At 36.3% G+C, this 24,305-nt stretch overlaps 2 protein-coding genes and 1 long non-coding RNA gene across 6 annotated transcripts in view; 2 read left to right on the top strand and 1 right to left on the bottom strand.

The window, feature by feature from the left end:
• The window catches only part of tox4b (TOX high mobility group box family member 4 b), a 26,152-nt gene extending 20,727 nt beyond the window's left edge, over positions 1 to 5,425 (top strand). For both annotated transcript variants that reach the window (NM_001441643.1, NM_001128286.2), the window contains 2 exon segments: positions 1 to 4,819; positions 4,850 to 5,425. The exon segment at positions 1 to 4,819 is cut by the window's left edge and continues 824 nt beyond it. The gene's annotated coding sequence lies outside the window, so the exon portion shown is untranslated.
• On the bottom strand, positions 3,692 to 7,298 carry LOC147835860 (uncharacterized). Its single transcript, XR_015495299.1, has 2 exons — positions 4,584 to 7,298; positions 3,692 to 4,181 (listed from the first exon to the last, which is right to left on the bottom strand). It is a non-coding gene; the product is annotated as an uncharacterized LOC147835860 (long non-coding RNA).
• A 2,306-nt stretch (positions 7,299 to 9,604) lies between these two features.
• Positions 9,605 to 24,305, top strand: part of supt16h (SPT16 homolog, facilitates chromatin remodeling subunit) — a 45,094-nt gene continuing 30,393 nt past the window's right edge. Inside the window, exons 1-6 of one of the 3 annotated variants that reach the window (XR_015494833.1) lie at positions 9,605 to 9,962; positions 14,465 to 14,557; positions 16,786 to 16,956; positions 17,625 to 17,777; positions 20,097 to 20,243; positions 20,882 to 21,033. Coding sequence is in view for 1 of the 3 variants with exons in the window: in NM_001097584.2 (NP_001091053.1) it covers positions 9,897 to 9,962; positions 14,465 to 14,557; positions 16,786 to 16,956; positions 17,625 to 17,777; positions 20,097 to 20,243; positions 20,882 to 21,033 (782 nt within the window). In the remaining 2 variants the exon portion in view is untranslated. 3 annotated transcript variants of the gene reach the window in all.

The raw sequence follows: 24,305 nt of genomic DNA on the forward strand, positions 1-24,305 counted from the left end.
CGTTATCACTGTGTTTGCCCTGGCTTAGTTCTGCTTGTCACCAAGGTACAATACGTGACACACACACACACACACATGAACGAACGTTATGAACACGATGGTTTGTTGTACAGTTGGCGGTTCACTTCGCACCGGTCCAGATTTCGCATGAACCGTACCCCACCTCTTTCAGGCGGACTCGGGTGCGCAGCCAAAGTTCTGAAGACACATTCACACTAGCTATGTCGTCAAACGAACCCAGTGCTAGTGTGAAAGCTCCCTGGATTGGCCTTTCGTTTATATTAGTAATGAGACTGTTTATTATAAAAAAGCTGTTTCTCTTGACACAGTTAGGGGAAAGTGTGTATTGTTCTGTTCATAGATTTATTTTGGTTTTTTCCATTTCACAAGGAAGCTCTTTGGAGTGTTCTGCTGTCTGATTGGATTTGGTGTATATGGCCAAAGTCCCTTTAAGGCAAGTCATTTCACTCGGCAGCCATCTTTGAAATGCCTCTTGGCCAGTATGCTCTAGCTGCATCACAAATGGCACACTATGCACTCATGCACTATGCACTTACACACTCAGCAGGATAGTATATGTATGTAGTGTCGTTGTTTTTTTACTAAGCGGAAATTCAAACCGTTTCCCTGATGACGTTTGACGGTCGCCAAATCAGTGAAATAAACGACTGAATTATCAAATAATACCTGCCGTGAATATTGCCGCATTCACCATCGGGAGGCGCTATAATCACTCTCGTAGGAGAATTTTGCTTTCACCATCCAAAATAAATAAAGTTATCCAACATGTGCGTCCGATAGCTCCGCCCCTTCCACTACGTAAGCAAACCTGCGGTCATTGAGTGCGTGAAGAGTCCATCATTACACACTTCATTTTAGCAGCTGAATGAGTGCAGCATCCGGGTAATTACAGTGCACTTATTATTCTTAGAGTTTTCAGTGTGAACACACTACTTACACTATTCATACTACAAAATGGCGTAGAATAGTGCATAAGTATTCGATTTGGGACGCAGCTTCTGTCTAAATGGGAAACATCAAATTCTCCAAAACTGTTGGTCAAGCTTACAATTACATTACATATTTGTAATCACCAATAAAATAAACAACAAAAGTCTAATACGTTTAGTTTCTAAATGTCCGAATCAAAACAAAATCGGCATAGTTTCATGTTTTCAGAGCTAATGCGCACTCGAAAGGAACGAGATCACAACACCAAGCTCATATATGGCCATTCTAGACATGATCATCCTCTGGATAATGTTGGTCAGATCGCGCAGCTCTTCTGAAGTAATCTACGGCTTGTTCTTGATGGTGAAGCTCCTCCAGAAATGACTCTTTGTTTACAATCTGCGGGTGTTTGAGTAGCTGCTGTCATGTGATGTGTGTTTGACAGGATTGACTGCACCTCGCGCTCGTTTCATACATATTTTAAAACCAACACACTTTTGTTTTCAAGTGCACTTGCTTCATTTAAAAGTAGAGATTTCGAGCTTTATGTGCATATATTTCTTATGTCTGGGAAGCAAGTGTTGGCTGAGATTCCAGTGCGTTTGTTGACCAACAAACCTGTCGTAAAACCACACGTCTGGTCTGAGCTTCTCCTCGGAGAATCGTCAGTCAAGCGATCAATGATTGGCTCCTGTACTAGTAGGCGGGGCTTTATTCGCCATATTGACCATTACACTTCCTCATTCAAAACCAAACAGGTACACGTCCTGTGTATTCTAGAGTCAGTCTGTGCAGGTAAACCTCACTCCTCTGACCTCTAAAGGTGCTCTAGCGACTGACGCTAGAGGCTATGGTCTTTAGCATCCTTGGTAGATCAACTGTCTCCCATGCGGAAGGTCGTGGGTTCGATACCAGCTCGGAGCGGGTTGGGTGGCGTAGGACCGGTGGGTATACATCAGTTCATATTTCTATTTTTGTTTGTTGTACGATTTTTTTTCATTTAACATTATCTTTCGCTGCAACATCGGCAGAATGCAAGTGACCCACAATTAACAATTTTTATCCTTGTTTAGTCAGCTAAGTCTGAAGCTTAAGTGAAAGTGCACATTTGTGGATATTTATATTAATGACAGCAGCCAAAATGATCTCGCTGTCATCATTACTATTAATAATCAACGACACGAGACTAATTTAAAGGAGCACTGCATCATTTCAACGAGTTGAACTGTTCTCTGATATCTACATAACAGGTTTATTAAATTTAGAAAATCTCCAGAAACGGTTTTATTACTGCATAAACTACACACAGAGTGAGAAGATCCATCATTGACCTTATTTGGATCAGTCATGAATATTAATGAGCTCCACACAGATTCTCTCTGTCGCACACACACACACACACACACACAGCATGATGTATGCTGAATAAGGGCATTATAATAACTCTTATTTTGTCAAAAAACTACTGTAACAAATGCAGTAGATGTTCAATCTGTTTAACTGAAACTAATCACAAATTAAACCTGGATAAACACCCAAACCGGCTTTGTGCAGCAGGCCTCGGGAGTGTGTGTTTGAGCATGAACACACTGACACACGCACACACTCATGAATGTGACTCAGGATTCATGTCGCTGCATCCATGTTCACACACTGCACTGCCTAAATAGTGTCTGAAAGCATTGTTATTGTGTCCTGGGTTGCCAGGTGTTCACTACTGAACCAGCCACTCTTAAAATACTCCACTCTTACTGGTAAAGCACAACATTACTGTATGCGTTATACGCGGTTACTTCTTTAAATGGCTCCATCTTTTTATCTTTAAAGATTGTTGGCGCGATAGCCTTGTGGTTAGCACACCGACATATGGTGCAGCAAGAATCCCGGTTCGAGGACATTGCCCAATCCCCCCCAACCCCTCTCTCTCTCCCACTTCGCTTCCTGTCTCATTACTGTCCTATCTAATAAAGGCAAAAGGCCAAAAATATATATATATATATATATATATATTTATAAAGATTTTGAATAATTTAGCTATAAGATTGACTGCCGTATTGTCGTATAATTCTAATTTATCGTCTGCATTAAATCAAAATGTGCGGTTTTTGTTTCTCTAGCGCACATTGTTGATCTTGAAATGTAAAACATTAACCTGTGTAAGCTAATCCACTGGAAGAACGGTTTGTTTTGGTTATTGTTAATCGTTCAGTTTCATTTCGGCTTAGTATCTTTATTAATCTGTGGTTACCACAGCGGAATGAACCGCCAACTTATCCAGCACATGTATGGGATTCACCCATACACGCACACACTCATACATTACGGCCAGTTTAGTTCATCAATTCCCCTGTAGCTCATGTTTTTGGACTGTGGGGGAAACCGGAGCACCCGGAGGAAACCAACGCCAACACGGGGAGAACATGCAAACTCCACACAGAAATGGCAACTGACCCAACTGAGGCTCGAACCAGCGACCTTCTTGCTGTGAGGCGATAGTGCCACCCACTGCACCACCGCGCTGCCCAATCGTTAATCAAAATATTCTTAGCCACGCCCCTCCAACCATTAGTTTGCTGTGAGTGACAAAAAAAGAGGAGGGGCTCCAAAATAAACCACACCCCCTTCTCAATATTTAGTATTTAATATTTGGATACAGCACAAGTGTGTGTGTGTGTGTGTGATTTTGGTTGAGTGGATGTGTGGATTTCTGTGTGTGTGCTTTTTTTGTTTATTTGTGAGGGTGTGTGTGTGTGTGTGTGTGTGTGCATACTCGCGCATGCATGTGTGCTTGTGTGTGTGAGTGTGTGTTTGTGTAAATTTGGGGGTGGAAGGTAAATGTGTTTGTGTGTACGCATGTGAGTATGTGTGTGCGCATGCGTGAATGGGTGTGTGAGCCTACAAGTGTGTATGAGCGAGACTGTGTGTGGGTAAATGTGTGTCTTTTTGTGTGTTTGTGTAGGTTTTAGTGTGTGTGTGTGTGTGTGTGTGTGCGGTTGTGCGAGTGTGTATGTGTGCAAATGTGTGTATTTTTGTGTGTTAGGGTAAGTTTTAGTGAGTGTGTGTGTGTGTGTGCGCACGTGAGTATGGGTGTGTGTATGTGCGTGACTGTGTGTTAATATCTGTTTTTGTGTAAGTTTTGGTGTGTGTGTGGGAGTGAATAATGTGTGTATGCATGCATGCGAGTGTATGTGTGTGTGTGCATATGGGAATGGCTGTGTATGTGTGTCTGTCTGTACAAATGTGTGTATTTTTGTGTGTGTTTGTGTTAGTTATAGTGTGTGTTTGTTTGTTTGTGTGTGTGTGTGTGTGTGTGTGTGTGTGTATGTGTGTGTGTGTAAATGTGTATGTTTGTGTAAGTTTTAGTGTGGGTGTGTGGGAGTGAATAATGTGTGTGTGCATGTGGGAATGGCTGTGTGTCTGTACAAATGTGTGTATTTTTGTTAAATATAGTGTGTTTGTGTGTGTGCACGCATGTTAGTATGTGTGTATGCATGCGTGAATGAGTGTGTGAGTGTACAAATGTGTATTTATGTGCGTTTTTGTAAGTTTTAGTGTGTGTGTGTGTGTGGGGGGGGTGAATAATGTGTGTGTGTTCATGCGTGAAAGGGTGTGTGAGTGTGTATGTGCGTGACTGTACAAATGTGTGTATTTTCATGTGTGTTTGTTTTAGTGTGAGTGCGCGTGAGGGTGTATGTGCGTGACAAATGTGTGTATTTTTTGTTTTAGTGTGTGTGTGTGTATGCATAAACGGGTGTGTGACTGTACAAATGTGTGTGTGTTTGTGAACGTTTCAGCATGTGTGTGTGCGTGCGCGTATTTGAGTATGCGCATGAATAGGTGTGCAAGTGTGTGTGTAAGTTTGAGCGCCTGTGTGTGTGTGCGTGTGCATGGATGTGTGTGTGTGTGTGTGCGTGCGTGTGTTTCTTAAGCTAATAATGAGCAGACTTTTCTGCGCGATGACATAACTGGACTTAGGATCTGCCTCCATCTTGCTTTTATCGTAACGAGTTTCCATGGTAACAGCAGTTTACCGCCAAACCTCCATCACGAGTGTGACATCACTGCTGCAGTAGCGGTCATGATGACGGAGAGCCCTGATTCAGTCACTGCAGAACCTGGCTTCAGTCTGCGCAGATCTACTGTGGTGAGTCACTGTAGTGCTACTCTGGAGCACCCTCTGCATCACCGCCACTCTCTGCTGACCGGGAAACACTGCTGCTCACTACGGGGAATGTTTCGTACAGGAGTTTTCTAATGTTTTCTGAGCTTTACTGTGACACAATAGCTGAGAGGATTAATATTGGGGGAATGTACAGAACAACACGTCTGACTGCTCTGGATAATGATTATTTTATGTTTTGGATTGTTTTACTAATGATTATTTTATGTTTTGGATTGTTTTGCATCAGCTCAGCTCTCTTATTCTGATGAGGTGATCGATCGATCAGCTGAAAATAAACAGAAGATTAATGAATGATGTGTTTGTTTGGTCATTAGCAGGCCCACATGGCGTGCAGAAGCCCACAGATGTCCGCAGATGTTCAGCCCATCATCGAGTCTGCGTGTCTACTTGTGTAAATGATCATGCATGCATTCATTCATTTTCTTGTCGGCTGAGTCCCTTTATTAATCTGTGGAATGAACCGCCAACTTATCCAGCATATGTTTTACACAGCGGATGCCCTTCCAGCTGCAACCCATCACTGGGAAACACCCATTCACTCTCTGTTAAAATAGTGCGGTAAACATACCCCAACATATATAACCCAGCTATAGGTTATTATAGCACCTTCCTAATTTGAACCCAATGCATTGGGTTATTTTGATTAAATGTAATCATTTTCCATTCTAGTATTGCTATTGGAATTATTACTAGTACTACTATTAGATTTATAGTTATGGCTGTGCACATACAGCTTTCAAAAATATTGAAAATGCTTCATTCCATTACATTTTGGTTGCAGACACTTTTGTTAAAATAAATCAAGAATCACAAACAATGAGGAAACTGAAACAAATCCTGTGTTGATGGAGCCGAATGTGGAGCTGTAGAGATTGTCCAGTAGCTGCAGCAGCTCCACTCAGTGTCCACAATCTGCAATACATTTAACCTCATCCAAACACTTCTAAAAGATGGTATTGGATGGTGAAACGGATATAAAAACACGACACGGACAACAATATTATTGAGTAAATAAACTTTATAAAGCGAAAACAACATCACGCACGCATATTAATACAGCTGTTCTGTGTCAGTTAAATCAGTTGACTGTTGAAATTCAAATTTCAAACCCAACTGTTTGAGTTATTAATTAAATAACAGAATAAAGGTTAAATAACCCAACAAAGCACCAAATATTTAACTCGACTAGTTGAGCCAGGATTTATTTTCTCTTTGCCTTGATGACAGTTAATATATATTCTTTAAGACGCTTCTATACAGCTTAAAGTGACATTTAAAGGCTTAACTAGGTTAATTAGGGTAACTAGGCAGGTTAGGGTAATTAGGCAAGTTATTGTATAACGATGGTTTGTTCTGTAGACTATCGGGAAAAAAAAATAGCTTAAAGGGGCGAATAATATTGACCTTAAAATGGTGTTTAAAATATTAACAACTGCTTTTATTCTAGCTGAAATAAAACAAATAAGACTTTCTCCAGAAGAAAAAATATTATCAGACATACTGTGAACATTTCCTCAATCTGTTCAACATCATTTAGGAAATATTTAAAAATAATAAATAAATAAATGGGGGGCTAATAATTCTGACTTCAACTGTACATGAAGGATATACTCTAGCATTGTGTTTCAATACAGTCTAGATGAAGTAAAGCTTTGTCGTAATTATATGGACTGTTTACCAAATGCATGTTGTGTTCAGAGATGTTTGAAGAATGTACAGTTGAAATATATATATAAAAATGAAATTTTCAATCTGAAATGCCGATCAGTGCATATTTGATTAAACTAGTTTTAATTTTTCATATTTAAACACTTTATTGTAACTCTTAAATCAACTTGTCATATATTAATTTACATTATATTCAGTTCCTTTAAAAAATATAGGGATATCCCTATATTATTTAACGGAACATGCATAATTGTGTGTGTGTTAATAATACTAATAACAACCGACCAAAATATGCATTTTTCTAAGGGTTTATAAAAAAGCAAATTAAATGTTTTAATATTTAAACCCTTCAGAAAACTTGTCTGTAACTATTAATCAACTTCTCAAGTCTTAATATAAATTATAGAAAGTTCTGTTAATAATATAGGGATATTAAGGTTCCTCAGTATGTGTAATTGTGTGTATCTGATATTAACAATAATATTATAAACCAACCAAAATATGAAATAAAATAAAATGCAAATAATTTGTAAAAATAAAATGTAATTTATTATTTAAATGTTAAAATAAAAATTAATTTATTATTTAAATGTTAAAATAAAAATTAATTTATTATTTAAATGTTAAAAAAATGTCATTTATTATTTAAATGTTAAAATAAAAATGTATTATTTAATTGTTAAAATTAATTTAATTTATTATTTAAATGTTGAAATTAATTTTAATTTATTATTTAAATTATAAAATAAAATCTAATTTCTTATTTAAATGTTAAAATAAAAAGCAATTTATTATTTAAATGTTACAATAATATCTAATTTATTATTTAAATGTTAAAATAAAATCTAATTTATTATTTAAATGTTAAAATAAAAATGTATTATTTAATTGTTAAAATTAATTGAATTATTTAAATGTTAAAATAAAATGTAATTTATTATTTAAATATTAAAAAAATTTTATTTATTATTTAAATGTTAAAATAAAATCTAATTTATTATTTAAATGTTAAAATAAAAATGTATTATTTAATTGTTAAAATTAATTGAATTATTTAAATGTTAAAATAAAATGTAATTTATTATTTAAATGTTAAAATTAATTTTAATTTATTATTTAAATGTTAAAATAAAATGTAATTTATTATTTAAATGTTACAAAAATGTAATTTATTATTTAAATGTTAAAATAAAAATTAATTTATTATTTAAATGTTAAAATAAAAATTAATTTATTATTTAAATGTTAAAAAAATGTCATTTATTATTTAAATGTTAAAATAAAAATGTATTATTTAATTGTTAAAATTAATTTAATTTATTATTTAAATGTTGAAATTAATTTTAATTTATTATTTAAATTATAAAATAAAATCTAATTTCTTATTTAAATGTTAAAATAAAAAGCAATTTATTATTTAAATGTTACAATAATATCTAATTTATTATTTAAATGTTAAAATAAAATCTAATTTATTATTTAAATGTTAAAATAAAAATGTATTATTTAATTGTTAAAATTAATTGAATTATTTAAATGTTAAAATAAAATGTAATTTATTATTTAAATATTAAAAAAAATTTAATTTATTATTTAAATGTTAAAATAAAATCTAATTTATTATTTAAATGTTAAAATAAAAATGTATTATTTAATTGTTAAAATTAATTGAATTATTTAAATGTTAAAATAAAATGTAATTTATTATTTAAATGTTAAAATTAATTTTAATTTATTATTTAAATGTTAAAATAAAATGTAATTTATTATTTAAATGTTACAAAAATGTAATTTATTATTTAAATGTTAAAATAAAATGTAATTTATTATTTTTAATGTTAAAATTAAATTAAATTTATTATTTAAATTTTAAAATAAAATGCAATTTATTATTTAAATGTTACTATAAAATGTAATTTATTATTTAAATGATAAAATAAAATTTTATTTAAATGTTACAATAAAATGTAATTTATTGTTTAAATGATAAAATAAAATTGTATTTATTATTTAAATGTTAAAATAAAATTGTATTTATTATTTAAATGTTAGAATTAATTTAAATGTATTATTTAAATGTTTAAAAAACTAATGGAATATTTCAATAATCATCTAAATTGTTATTTTGTTACCCACTTATTTTTTCCCAAAAAAAACCCCACAGAGAAATATAATGGAGACTGTAAATAATTCAGCGCTCTCCTCACTCTGCTTCAAGCGCGCCAAACCCACGTGCTCTGCTGGAGTTCGCGCGCTTTCAAGTGACACTAGATGGCGGGAAAGAAGCCGTGCGCGTGAACGTCAAGAACGCGATGAGGTTCCCTCCAGGGCGGGGATTTCAAGACAGAGCTCATCACGTGACCGCATTAACGTAGATTTTATTGGACGTATCCTACATGACGTCACTGCCAGGGCGGGAGTTTTCCGTGAGGGAGGGAAACGCAGGAAAACAAAAGCGTAATAAACACCGCACATGCGATTAAAATCCAACATACATGCGGATATAGTTAATAAACAAGCACAGATGCCCGTCTCGTGTGTAGCTTGAGCTCATCATTTTGAACTTTTTGGATGATCACGATGTTTAGCACATAATAACAATTGAACATTTGTAAACAGTCACAAAATGGCAGCATAATTAAATAAATATATGCATTTATAATTGAAATAAATAAATAAATAATAATTAAATGGACGGTCTACAAGTAAGCTAGATGTGCTCAAAATGAACGCGTGTTTTAATAAATGGAAATAAATGTTAAAGGGACGCGTATATATGAGAGGGGCGGGGCTTCAGCGGACGCACATGCGTGATTATTCACTGCATTCACAGCGCGAAAGAGACCGACAGCACTTATAACGGCACTCAGGCATTTTAAACCGTAGTAACCGTCTTTTTAAAATTTGAATTTGAATATTTTTGAATTTGTCTCGCCGTCGTTATTTTTCTGAGCGTGTATCGAGTGTGTCGTGCTGTGAAGAACAGAAACAGTAGAGTGAAAGTGTGTATAAGTGTGTGTGAGTGAGTGAGAGTGTGTGTGTGTGTGCGTGCGCGCGCGCTGCTGGACTTCAGTGTGTGTGTTGATGTGATATTATGGCGGTGAGTCTGGATAAAGACGCTTTTTACCGCCGCATCAAGCGACTCTACGGCAACTGGAAGGTACGGAGAGCTCAGTGTGTGTCATAAACACCACAACATCTGATTATTGATCATATTCGATCATATTTATCCATATCTGATGTGTTTATGTGCGTCTTTGATGCTGAAATCCTCTCTCTCACACACACACACTTACACACATACACACACATCTCAGGCCTCAGCTCTACAGAACTGTTATATAAACACACTCCGCCGGTTGAGTTCGTGTTTTAGTGTTTATCGTGTGATTTCTGTTCGTTTATTAAGAAATAACTCAACTTTGCTGTTATTTTAAACGTTCATGTGTTGATTAGCTCAGCGGCTAACGTTTTAGCATGCTAGCATGTAATGCTTCCAGTTTTCACGTAATTTCCGCCTCATAATAAATCTCGTGTGTAACATAAACACACGTTAAACAAACAGACAGTGTGTTTCGTTCATGTTCTTGTATTGGTTTATGGCTGGTGTGTTTTTCGAGGATGCAGAAGTTGTGTGAGATGTAGCATGTAAGCTAGCTTAGCTCGTACTAAGACATGCTGCAGGTGGGAAACAAAACTGTTAGCATCAACTTAAGTGTTACTTTGTTGTAAACTTGAGTCTAAATTGTGTTTAAAGGGTCTGATGACTCGTTTCCTGAAGAAAATTATTGTGCTTTATGCTTATTGTTTTACATATGAAGGGTTTAGATGCAAAAACCTATCAAAGACATCTGATTTTTTCTTCTAAAATGACCATTTTTCTCCAACTCCTGTGTGTAGGCTCAGTAATTTTACTTTAATATTGACAAATAAGTTATTCACATTGCCTTTAAAGTGAAAAAAACTGAACATAAACAAGAGGCTGAAATAAATGTTTACTTTAGGAGAACATCTTAGATGGCTTTTAGAGGTTTTTGCATCTGAACTCTTCATATATTCTATAATCACTTCACTTTAATATGATACCCTGGACCACAAAACCAGTCAGAACTGTGTGGTTAAGTTAACTGAGATGTAAACATGATCTGAAAGCAGAACAAAGCTGCCTGTTAATGTGTGGTTTGTTAGAAAATATACAAAATATAACACTTCTGATGCGCAACTATTGAAAATCTGAATAGAGGTGAAGTAAGTTTTAATATTGGGATATTCAGACATTCTCCTTAATATAATTTCAGGAAAGTGTTTTTTGCAAATTTTAAATAGGGAAATCATATTAGCAGCAAATTAATATCAAAGTGCAACACTGTTTACAGTCAATTAGATAGTGTTACTGTTATTTTGAAGTCATACTTGCATGCTAATTCCGATCGAATATTCAGAGTAACATGGAAAACAATATAGAGACTTCTAAATGAACGAATGTGTGAACCATCTTTACCTCTATGAAATATAAGTGATCAAGTACAGGGTTTTATAGAGGTAAGGTAGTTTTTTTTATATTCGCACATTCGTTTATTTAGCAGTCTCTATATTATTTACTATGTTAATTTAAAAATTGGATCAGAATTAGCATGCAAGTATGACTTCTAAACAACATTAACACCGTCTAATTGGCTGTAAACAGTGTTGTACTTTGATAGTCTTTGGTCGCTTGTATTATTTCTTTATTTAGAATTAGCAAAGAATACTTTTCTGAAATTATATTATTAAGAAGAATGTCTGAATATCTGAATATAAAACTAACTGCACTTCTATCAGGGGTTCTGAGAGGTCTTAAAGTCTTCAAATGTCTTAAATATCAAAATCCAGATTTTATTCTTTGAAGTCTTAAATTTACTAAAATATTGTGTTTTAGGTCATAAATCTTTTTTTTTTTTAACAGGTCTAAATTTCCTTTGTTCAACTATTGCTACTCAATCTGGCCCAAACCCATACATTCACCAACAATCATCTCAATATAACTTTAAACTTTAAGTCTTAAAAAACTTTAAACTTTAAGCCTAAAGCAACAGTTTTTTTTTCTTATTAAAAAGTGAAAATAAATAACTTGCACTTTTGAGAAAAAAAATGTTAGTGTCAGACAATGTTTTTCATATTAAAGGAGAAAATAAGCAGCATATCTTTTAAAGTAAATAACTCTTGCAAATTCTGTTAATAATAGTTTAAACGCATTTCTTGCATCTTCTGTAAGCAAATATTTCAATGTAAAATAATAATTTTATTGTAATGGATAATATGTTGTCTAAAGGCATCTCTGGTGCAGCTTCCTGTCATCGTTAATGTGGTGCAAATGTGAAACGTTTATATATATATATATATATATATATATATATATATATATATATATATATATATATATATATATACATACATTAGGGATGTAACGGTATTGTAAATACCGTCATACCGCAATATTAATTTTTTTCGATATTACCGTAGTCGCATGACTCGGTAAAACTATAGTTCTTCTGAGAAAATTTGCTCAGGCGAATGAAGCGAACGGGAGGTAGCGGAAACTACAATTCCCATCAGCCCAGGCTTGGCCATAATCTCTTGCGGTCTGTTGTCGCTACAGATCCAGTAATGCGGAAATGAAGTGTGCTGCTAGAAGCGGGCATCAAAAAGAGCTGGAAAACCTTAAAGCGGGTGTTGTCGCCGCGCACGTACTGAATAGCGGTGTTGTCGCGCGAGTTCTGATCAGCTGTGTTGTCGCGCGCGTACTGTAAAGCGGGACGGAGGGTATGTTGCGTCGCGGGGGCACTTTTGATCATTTTGGAAGGGAACTTTCTATCCAAGACTAAAAAGGGCATGTGTACTGCACAGGTTGAGCACTGTGTGTGCACGTGCCTGCAAGTTGGGGAATACGACTAACCGTACGTTCACACCGAAAGCGGCGAGAGCGTCCAAGGTCGCTCTGGCCGCCCTGGCGACAACGCTGTCTGCCTTCAGCTCCTGCGGCGAGAGCATCAAAACTCGCTACATTGATCTCTTATTTAAAGGAGCCGTTGCTGCATATCAGCTACATTCCTGCATAAGACATGTTTCTAGCGTGAAAATGTTGCGCACTTCTTATCAAATTCATACAACAATGGAAGATCAAGTTGCGTGTGGTGCGGCTTTGCTCTATTTATCCAATATGTGGCCATATGTCTGAAATATCCTGAAGCAGCAGTAATGTTTTGTACTGTCACATCGCGTGAGATTCCCGCTTTTTTAAGAGAAATTTATATAACATTAATGAACATCAGTAACTCGCCAGTAACTTATTTAATGTATGTTCCTGTAAGAAAAAATTGTAAATAATTGGAAATCCGGCGACCGCAATAATCCAACCCTTGGGAACAACTGTGGTCGGAACCAAAGTTCACTGGTCTGTGTTCCCTGAACTGCTATCAAGCGGTGGACGTCTTCATTCTGATTGCTTACCGCCGAACCGCGTCATAGCTCATTACCATAAAGTTGACTTCATTTCAACTCTCCTCGACGCTCACGCCGGCAAAGACGCGCCGCGCTGCTCCTCGCCGCTTATCGTCGCCGGCTCTCATTGAAAATGAATGACTTCCGGCTACTTTGACGCTCTCGCCGCTTTCGGTGTGAACGTACGGTAATAATCAGTCATGGGGACTGCAGAAACACAGCACACTGTTCAGATTGATGCAGACATGAGATCTCTATCTCACTCATGGTTTGTCTTCTCACGTGGGGGAAAGACAATGCACAATGTTCCCCACTGCTGTCAACCTGGGCCAAGTCATATCTCTCTTGTCCCAGAAACCTCAGTCCCAAATGAGAGGGTTTTTTCTGTTGCAGGGGACATTGTAAATACCCAGAGATGCCAGCTTTTACCAGATTATATTTATATGGTAATTTTCCTTTAAACCCATCTCTATCTAAGTGAGTGAGTGATTAAATGTTGAATGTGACGAGTTTTCAACACTACTAAATTGAAACTTTATTGTTTTACATGGTTTAATATTTTTTTGTTATTAAAATTGAAGTTCCTGTTTCAAAGCTTACAGATAGATGGCTAATTTGTATGTCATTGACACTTACGGAGCTCCGAAAAGGGGCGGGATTAAACAAGATGATTAGGCATTAATAAAGCAAGCGATTGCTCCATATTTTTTAATTTCTCTCTAGAGAGGTCATGTTTTAATCCTTGATTGGTCTCAAGCAGTCAAGTGTTGCGATTTCGCAGGTCAGAGTTCACTAAGCTTGAAGTTTGCACCGCAGCGATCTGTGAAACTTACCGCACGAACTTGCGTTTCCGGTTTGTTGCATTCATGCATGTATGAATGGAAGTCTATGGGGAGAAAAGTCCAGTGTGACCACAGCTTAAATCAGCCTTAACAGAGCGGGCTCATGTGACTCCGCGCGCAATGGTGAAACTAATTAAAAAAACTCACCTGGAAAAATTAGGTCGAATATAAGTTCTGAATGTTGATTTCGATTACTTTAATTAATCGCCCAGCCCTACTGTAACTGTACAGTTCTAAATCCACATATTGTACCTACTGTAAAATATCTGATCTGAAGACTTGTTGAAAAGGTGAAAGTATTGTTGTTCAGTAACTTTATCTGTGTCATTCTCCATCTCAGAAAGGTGAAGATGAGTTCGGGAAGGTGGACGCCATCGTTGTGTCTGTTGGAGTGGATGAGGAGATCGTCTACGCCAAATCTACAGCCCTCCAGGTGCTGCTAAACACTCAATATTTGTGTTTTCATCCACTTATTTATGTGTGCAGTTATATTGCATAAAAAAGTGCTTAATATAAATGTCAAAGTGCGCAAAAGTTTTAAATGCGCATTAAAATACGTATGCACACACTTTGAGTAGGATAAACTTTACTTGATGACAATAAGTGTGCATAAACTCTGCTGTAAACACATTTAGTGAATAAACTGCACTTCATCAGTGTGTGATGTGTTGAGTTTTTGACTGATGATTTGACTAATATAAATGTGTGTGTGTGAGGGTCTTTAAGTCATTAATGTTGGTCTGCATCTCTCCATGTTTCCAGCTTGACGCTGTAAAAGATCTGAAATGTTGTGCTGCTAAATGTAAAAGGCCTCAGCCCTCCGTCAGTCCCTCATCACAGCGCTTCAGTATTATTATTCTCCATTATTATAGCCTCCAGAACTGTCTTGAGCATCTGTCTGGGCTCCCGTCTCACACCTCCAAAAGCCACCGCGTTCATTGCGTTTGGTTTTCTAAGATTTTTTTTCTCTTTTGTTCCTCGTTGATTGGAAATGCTGATTTATTCACTAATATTTTATGCAGTATTACAGTTTTGCACATAAAATAATTCACATCTTTGGATGGAAACAGATCTAGTGTGAGGATTATACATGTGTTCATCTGTATACCTCTCTTTCTTTGTCTCTCTCTCTCTCTCTGTCTCTCTCTCTCTGTCTCTCTCTCTCTCTAAAAGAAATTAATTGATAGATTTTTTTTGGAATAAATTACATTTGGTACCTAGAGCTGTGCTATACCTTTCAAAAGAAGAAGGTGGACATGGTATTATAGATTTGATGAGTAGAAAAGCAGCTTTTAGGTTACAATTTGTACAAAAGTTTCTATATAAATCAGATGTGGTTTGGACTAGCATAACGAGTTGTCTTTTAGGTAAAGTTGGTGGATGGGGTTTTGGAAAGAACCTTTTTTTGTTGGACTGTTCTAAATTTGATTTAAAGTGTATATCTCCTTTCTATGAGAGTGTTAGAAGAGCCTGGTGTTTAGTAAAGAATAAAAGAATGATGTCTCATAACTCTTTATATTGGTTTTTAGAAGAACCACTAATAAATGGCGCACGCTTGGACCTTTGTGATGATAAAACACCTGGTTTAAAACAGTTGCTTTTTAATGCAAAAATGACAAAAATGAAGAACTTGATAGAAGTGGTGGGGGATAATCTGGACAATGCTGATGCAGTCGCTCAAAGACTGAATATAAGATCAATAAGAAAAGTTCATTTATTGCTCTAAAAACTAAGAGAGACATTGAGTCAAAAAGACTGGAATTTTTTATCATTACGAACAGTGCCAAATATAATGGATTCGTTTCCAAGTTTGGTCCTGCAACAAAATCTTTCAGGAATGGAGAGTTTAAAGACTTCAAGAGACATTATTTTTGATTCAATGGGAGGCAAGATTCTGTATAGGATTTGTGTAAAAGTGATAAACAAAGAAAAATTACAATGTGTTGATACACCATGGAGAGAACATTTAAATGTTGATAGTGATGTTATGCCTGTTTGGAGTTCAGTTTACAAACCACCATTGACTAAAAATGTTGGAGATCTTCAGTGGGGGGTGTTAAAGGGTATTATTGCAGTCAATGCTTTTATCTCAATACTGAATCGAACTGTGCCTGACAAATGTCCTTTTTGTGATGAAAGAGAGACAATTTTTCATTGTTTTATGCATTGTGAAAGACTTGGGTCTTTATTCAATTTATTGGAGGTTATTTTCCTTTCTGTTGATGAGATGTTTACAAAAACTGTGTTATTGTTTGGTTTTAAATATGGAAAGAAAGAAGAAGGAAAAGAGCGTCTGTTAAATTTTATATTAGGACAAGCAAAAATGGCCATATACATAAGTAGGAGGCACAAGATTTTGTATGAGACCAATCATAAAGTTGAACTGATTTTTAAAGGGCTTATCAAAGCACGAATAAGGCATGATTTTAATTTTTATTTGTCAATGAACGAGTTGGACAAGTTTGAAGACATGTGGAGTGTAAAAAATATGTTGTGTTGGATTGAAAATAATGTATTGATTTTTGAAGAAAATATAGTGTGATTTTGAAATGTGTTTGTTTAAAGCAATGAAACATGTTGTAGTTTAAAATTTTTGTATTAAATAAAAGTGTATTCAAAATTTAAAAAAAAAATTATCTCTCTCTCTCTCTCTCTCTGCAGACGTGGCTGTTTGGTTATGAGCTCACCGACACTATAATGGTGTTTTGTGAGAGTAAGATCATATTTCTGGCCAGTAAGAAGAAAGTGGAGTTTCTGAAGCAGGTCGCCGTCACTAAAGGCAACGAGAACGCAAACGGTGTTCCTCCAATCACGCTGCTCGTCAGGGAAAAGGTAACGCACACACTTTAATTTGGGTAATTATTGAAAGATTTCAATTACTCTCTCTGTTCTCTCTCTAATTTTACTGAAAAATGTTTTAATATTTATTTATTTATTAAATTTAATATTTTAAATTGCAAATATTTAGAGTTAAGATTCTGAAAATATTTGTTTGTATATATTATTTATTAAGATATTATTATTATTTTTTGTAGTGTGTAATTTATTTATGTAAGTACATAAGTTTTCTTTAAATAAAGATTGTTTACTAAAAGTTAAAGTTTACTAGAAAAATCTACATTTATTTCGGCTGATTTTGTAATAAATAAATGTATAAAATAATATAAACATTGCATATTTATAAATGTTAATATTTTAAGTCTAAAATGGAGGGAAAATAAAGTTTTTGTAAGCTCTGTTAAATATTAAGAAAAGTTTAAAGAAATAAAGAAGTCTTCATAATATTTTTTATCACTTTATACACTAAACTATTTTTTTTCTAGACCTTTTTTTATGGGTTTTCAGTAAATGTTCAAACATGCCTCTGTCTGGGTGCTTTTTGCCACTCTGAAAATATTTTTTTTAATCTTATTTGAATAAATCATTCCTCATTTGCCTGCATCATGATCAGTCTGAGATTCTTTACAGCAGTGTAATGTTTAAATCTGCTTGTTTGGCAGAATGAGAGCAACAAAGTAAACTTTGACAAGATGATCGAGGCGATCCGTGGCAGTAAAGAGGGCAAGACGGTCGGGGTTTTCATCAAGGACAAGTTTCCAGGAGAGTATATGAAGAGCTGGAGCGACACCATCACAGCGGAGGGACTCCAGAAGGTCAGAGACACATTGAAATGAATGGCTTTCATAGCGCAGAGCTTTCCGCATCCAGCATGAAAGCCACTTCAGACCACAGTGAGGTGTGAAGAAATTAATTCCGCCTCAGTTCAGAGATTTTCAAAATGCATTATTTTCTCTTGAATCAATTCTGAGTTTTAGTAGCCTACACTATAAAAATATCCATACACAGGGCTCAAAATTGCCACCATTTTGGTCGGATATGCAGACAAAATTTTATCTACGCGACCTCAAGACATATTTGGGAGCATTTGTGCGAGTGCATTAAGTTGTTGTGTGCGACCAGTTTTTACTGCAAAATGTTCACCACATGCGCAGATTCGGGAGACATTCACGCAGAATGCATCTCTAAGCTCTTTGTCTGCACTTGAAACGCAAAACGCAGCGCTCAGGAATGGTTTAAAACAGTTGTCATGTCAACTTGCTGCAGTAAACAAATCCCGCAATGCTTGCCCCGCCTTCGCGCTCTTCTTATTGGCTCACTGCTCCAGAACTGAATGGATTGGTTAATATCAGCTTTTAATCACTCGGTCAAAGCCTTCTGGCTTGCGATGACACGGAGAGCTACTACCGCTAAAATGTCAAGCGCTGAAGATGAGAATGAAGATAACACTGACAGATTTAGTTTTAGAAACCATCTAAAGTTACAAATAATGACACATCTTACTAGTGATCATGTGCTGAATGTTAATCCTCCATCTACACTTTTCCAAGAGTAGATAAAACACTTCGGTTGGCTTCAGGTCCGCTATGAAAAGTCTGGGATGGAATTTTTAGGTAACTGTTTGCCACATCTAGCACGAGAGCTTCTGTTTAATCCTTCATATAAACGCCAGATGCTGTCCGCCGTGCAAGTGGCAGCTATGTCAAATTTAACACCACGTACACCATCGCACTGAGTAAACTAATATCGCTACTCATGAAAAGACCAGTTTTGCTATGAACATGACGTATGCATATAATAAGGTACAATATATGTCAAAAGCATCAGAGCAATATCAGACAGCACCCGTGAGAACAGCACAGTTATATCCTTAACTGATTCATTCATGTCAAGCAGTGCATGCAGGGCCAGTGAGCGCTCTGTTTATCTTTTTGGTCACTCAGTTATATTATAAAAATGGATTTTCTTGTGATAACGGGATTTCGTTGAGCATACATACACATGCATGCATATATATATATATATATATATATATATTTGCTTATTTGATTAGTGTTGATTTCAAATGCAATAACGGTGCTTATAATTGATGTGTGCGGCTATATTTTGGCTGATGCGCCTACATTTTTAAAGTTAGGAGCACGGTGCTACCAAGCAAAAAAGGTTAATTTCAAGCCCCAATACATTAGCAGTTTTCCAAATTTTGTTGTTCATGTTTTTATTTTTTCTCATTTATTTCTGCTTTTGAATTGCATTATGGGACATTGATCATTGTTCCAACAACTTTTAAATTTGAAAAGTTGTAAAAAGTGACTTTTGTGGAAAGTTTTTAATAGGTTAAAGGGCTATAATGTTTGGGTTGGTGTTGTATATTACACTACAAAAGCCTTGTAACAAAACTGCACAGCCATAACAGCAGATAATCATGCATTCTTGATTGTTGCTGATTTTCCCTGTCGTGATTAATAGGGACAGTGTGTCATTAATACTGCTGATCATCAGTGTGCAGCATTAACCCTTTAGATCGGCCTGTGCTGAAGAGTTTCTGCCTTTTATTTAGAGTTCAGTGGAGTAAAACTGCAGATTATAGTGTGTGTGTGTGGAGAAATACACTTACTGTGTTCTGACAGCTGAGGGGATTATTTTAAGTTTCTTAGACATATCAAGGAGATAAGTGTGCAAAGTCTAACACACACACACACCATATGCTCCATATAAAAGCCAAAAACTAAGCTGTTTTTGCTCTGTAACTGATGATCAGCAGTATTAATGACACATTTCACCTCTTAATCCCAACAGGGGAAACCAGCAACAGTCAAGAATGCATGATCATCTGCTGTCATGGCTTTACAACCAATACATGTGAATATAATGAAGGTCAAGGGGGGGAAAACAGCACCAACATCACCAAAGGGGAGTCAATCTGAACAGGGTGTTTATGAGTTGTTGAAAAATTTCAAAGCATTTTCCTAAAATATGAGGCAAAATCAGATTTGTCTGCAAAAATCATCACATTTGCTGAAGCACAGAGAATCGAGTGGCCGAATTAAGCCTCAAAATCAGCCCAGAGTGGATGAAAACGACCCAACAGCACACAAGCGTTGATTTAAAGTGTTTGTTGTGGTCTTCTTCAGGTGGACATCAGCACTGTGGTGGCGTACACCATGGCGGTGAAGGAGGACGGAGAGCTGGCACTGATGAAGAAAGCGGCCTCCATCACCACCGACGTCTTCTCCAAGTTCTTCAAGGAGAGGGTGATGGAGATCGTGGATGCAGACGAGGTGTGTGTGTGTGTACTAGGCATTGGAGCATAACCGCTTTCAAGGTTTACTGCGGTTTAAAAACGTCAGGGTTTTAGAAAACTAAGATTTCTGTTCATATGGTCTATTTAAGTTTTTTTTTTACATGTTTTTTTATGACTATTTAGTTTAGTTTTTAGGCTGACAGTATCTCCACATTAAAGGCTACTGGTCATCCCAGGATTTAGCAAACATCTGGAAAACAAATCTCTTATACACCCATTCCAGCATGCTATAGGTGATGATGAATGAACAGTGCAGTGGCTTTACTTTATATCCGCAGAATAGAAAGATTTCAGAAGATGCCTTTTTTCAAACTGTGGTGAAATCTGTTTTTGAAGACCGCAGAATTATTCAGCCTGACATGTTTACTGCTCTAAAATACATTTGTATGTTTCTTTAAATAAATTGTGTTTTTTTTTTTTTTCTTTTTACCCAAACGTCTAAAAATAGCATATTTTAGAGCATGTATCGGTCGACTACTAATCAGCATCTGCCTTTTACAGAGCCGATAGCTTTAAATTAATCCAATGTTGGTGCAGTATTAATACACCCGTGCATCCCTAGTTTTGTTTTGGTATGTGTGTGTGTTGACTTGTCGCATCTCTGTTGATCTGCAGAAAGTGAAGCACAGTCGACTGGCCGAGTCTGTGGAGAAGGCCATTGAAGACCGCAAGTTTCTGGGCGGTGTTGATCCGTCCACGGTGGAGATGTGTTACCCTCCCATCATCCAGAGCGGCGGGAACTACAGCCTCAAGTTCAGCGTCGTCAGGTAAAACTGTAGAATACATTGCAGATTAGCGGTGTGTAGGGATGTAACGGTATCAGAATTTCACGGTACGGTAATACCTCGGTATGAATGTCACGGTACGGTATTTATTGAATCATTTACAGGAAAAAACAAAACTTATGAAAATACTCCAAAAAAGTGCCAAAAGTGTCAATGACATACAAATTAGCCATCTATCTGTAAGCTTTGAAACAGGAACTTTAATTTTAATAACAAAAAATTATTAAACCATGTAAAAAAATAAAGTTTCAATTTAGTATTGTTGAAAACTCATCACATTCAACATTTAATCACTCACTCAGCCCATCTACCCAGATGAGAGCTCTGCTAGTCGGACTTCTCATCAAGCATCTCCCGCTGGATCTAATCTCACTATATTTATTAAACGGGATATTTCATTCATCTTGTTGTCTATCTAAAGACATATTCCTTGACTTTGGTCATTGGAATCTATTACTTGTTCTCAGGTAATGTGTTTTGGCTGAGCGCAAAGATAAGTTAAAGGGCCATGAAACCCCCTCGTTTCAGCAGGGTGTTTTCACACCTCTTCTTTGGAAAAAGTCAGAAAAGTGGGCGTGTCCAGCTCTGTTTAGGGGGGAGTGTTGGAGAAACTAAAGTGGGAGGGTGTGGGAGTGTCTATTTGGGCACGCGCGAGTTTCAGTCAAAATACACAGGAGAAAGGGATGGTGTTTAACCTACATGGACATCTGTAGTCGAATTATTTGCCAAATTATTAAATATCGGACTTTAACTGCAGTTCGGCTCTTTCATTCAGGGAATTCATTCATGCCCCTCGCGACAAATGAGATATTTGATTCGAGGAACTGCTCTAAGCGTGTATTTTTCATGCAATGTTTGATACCGCACGGCGAATGACAGAAAAAAAACTCCGCATTTCCCGGAAACTTAGATGCACACGGCAGGTAGCGTCCGAAAGCCGCGTGTGTTATTCCGGTCACAAAATGCGGTGCTAACATGTTTGCACTCAATGCAATAGTTAACTTATTTGATACGAACAAACTGAATATACAAAGAGCACTGGTCGCTCACTTACCAAATCTGTAGAGACAGGACAATCACCAGCAACTAGAGCCGCGTCTTTATGAAGAGAAGACTACATCCGGAATCCGGATTTCAGCGTTTGCAGATGAGAACAGCTCTCAGGTAAACAATAATCCCCCTTAGACACGTAAATTATTGTTGTCGAGCGTCGCGTACACTGTAATCCACACGTGATCCAGATAAGCTCTCACAGAGAGAAAATGAAAACGAAACTTAATGGCAGCAAACTGTAAAAGCAACACTTCACGCTTGTTTTGCCAACACAACGTGGCGTCTCTGTGGTGTAAAGACGGTGACACTAATGAATATTAATGACGTTGCACAATAGAGCGCGCTGATTGGTTTGAACCAAGCCTTACTCATGCATTAATGCATCACACTGTAAGACGTAATAAGACTCACTCTGGCACAGACGCCCAGTCTGCACGCTGGAATACACGCTATTATGTCATGACCGTGACGCAGCTTCAAAAATTCGTTTCAAACAGGAAGTACGAATTTGCTTGAAATAACGCAAAAACAACCAATTTACACTTTTTAGTGAAATATAGGTGTCCTAATAGTGTTTTTAGCAGTGTGGGACACATATACCACTGTCAACAGCTCAAAAAATGTGTTTTGGTGTTTCGTGACCCTTTAATGATTAATGTAACCACGTACATTCTGTACATTGACTGATCGCTTGCCTATATTTCCTATAATGTATAAACTTATTGTATGTTATACTTTTAAAATGGCCATTATCGATTATTAAAACTGATACTCAGCAAAAGAGAGGGTGCGTTTCGTATTTTCTCTGAAATTGAAAGGAGGCAGTTGTTATCGGCTCCGTTTTGTTATAAATAACCACACAGTGAAGATGACGCTCATCTTATGCAGCACGACGCCTCAACATGTCTGCTGTCTAAGTTGCTAATATTAAAATGAAAATAGGCAGTTCCTTAAATCATGTTTACATTTTATTGTTGATAAAGTGAAACAACGAAGCCAGGGTGATGTGAATGAAGTTATAAAGTACACTGTTCCCTTTGAAGATTTACCCGTGTCCTCGGTATAGTCTGCTTTTCCATATCAAACTGAGAAGAAGAGACTGCAGCCTTGATCAAACTTGCGAAGTCTGAACTTACAAGGAGAGGATGCAGGTCTGAACTGTGCGTGTTAGGCTACTTAATATTCAGGAAAAGCCCCAATCAGAGAGGCGAACGTCTGCAGCCCCGCCTCCGTTTTCAGATGTCTCCGCTTTCCATTATCCACACTGAGACATTATCCACACATTTCGAAACGCTCCGTTTTTGGCGCTCGAGAACTCCGGCGTAGTGTGGACGGTTGGCGTAACCGTAGCAAAACTTATGCGTTTTCAAACTAAAACGTGTAAACGGGGCCTTAGAGTTTTCCAGCTCTTTTCATCCCCGCTTCTAGCAGCACACTCCATTTCCGCATTACTGGATCTGTAGCGACAACAGACCGCAAGGGATGATGGTCAAGCATGGGCTGATGGGTATTGTAGTTTCGCTACCTCGCGTTCGCTTCATTCGCCTGAGCAAATTTTCTCAGAAGACCTATAGTTTTACCGAGTCATGCGACTTCGGTAATATCGAAAAAAATTAATATTGCGGTATGACGGTATTTACAATACCGTTACATCCCTAGCGGTGTGTGATCTGTGTAAGCCTGTTCCTGCCACTGATTTATTAGTAAAAAAGGTTATTGTGATGTTTAATCTCACATTTGCATTTATTGCTTTTATAAATAAAAGTCAGAAATCTGATCAATAGAGTCAGTTGTGAACTAGAAAGCCAGAAATCTTAGGTAGTCCCATTTCTCAGACTTCTGACTTCTTGCAATTCTGAGAAATGTGAGAAGTCACAATTGCTTGATATAAGCTCAATTGTGTGGGGGAAAAAGTCTGAATTCTGAGATAAGATGTTTCTAACTCACAATCGTGACTTTATTTCTCAGAATTGAGTTTATATCTTGCAATTTCAACTTTATAACTCGCATATTTTCGAGTTTACATCTCTCAATTAAGTCTGAGATGAAATGTTGAAATGAGCTTTTTTATTTTCTATTCAGTGACTGGAACAGGCTTCTAAAGCAATGTATAGTGTAAGAGCTATATGTGTATATATATATATATATATATATATATATATATATATTATTATTATTATTATTATTATTATTATTATTAT

The sequence above is a fragment of the Danio rerio genome, chromosome 7, assembly GCF_052040795.2.
Source record: "Danio rerio strain M-AB ecotype USA chromosome 7, GRCz13ab, whole genome shotgun sequence".
NCBI classification, from domain to species: Eukaryota; Metazoa; Chordata; class Actinopteri; order Cypriniformes; family Danionidae; genus Danio; species Danio rerio.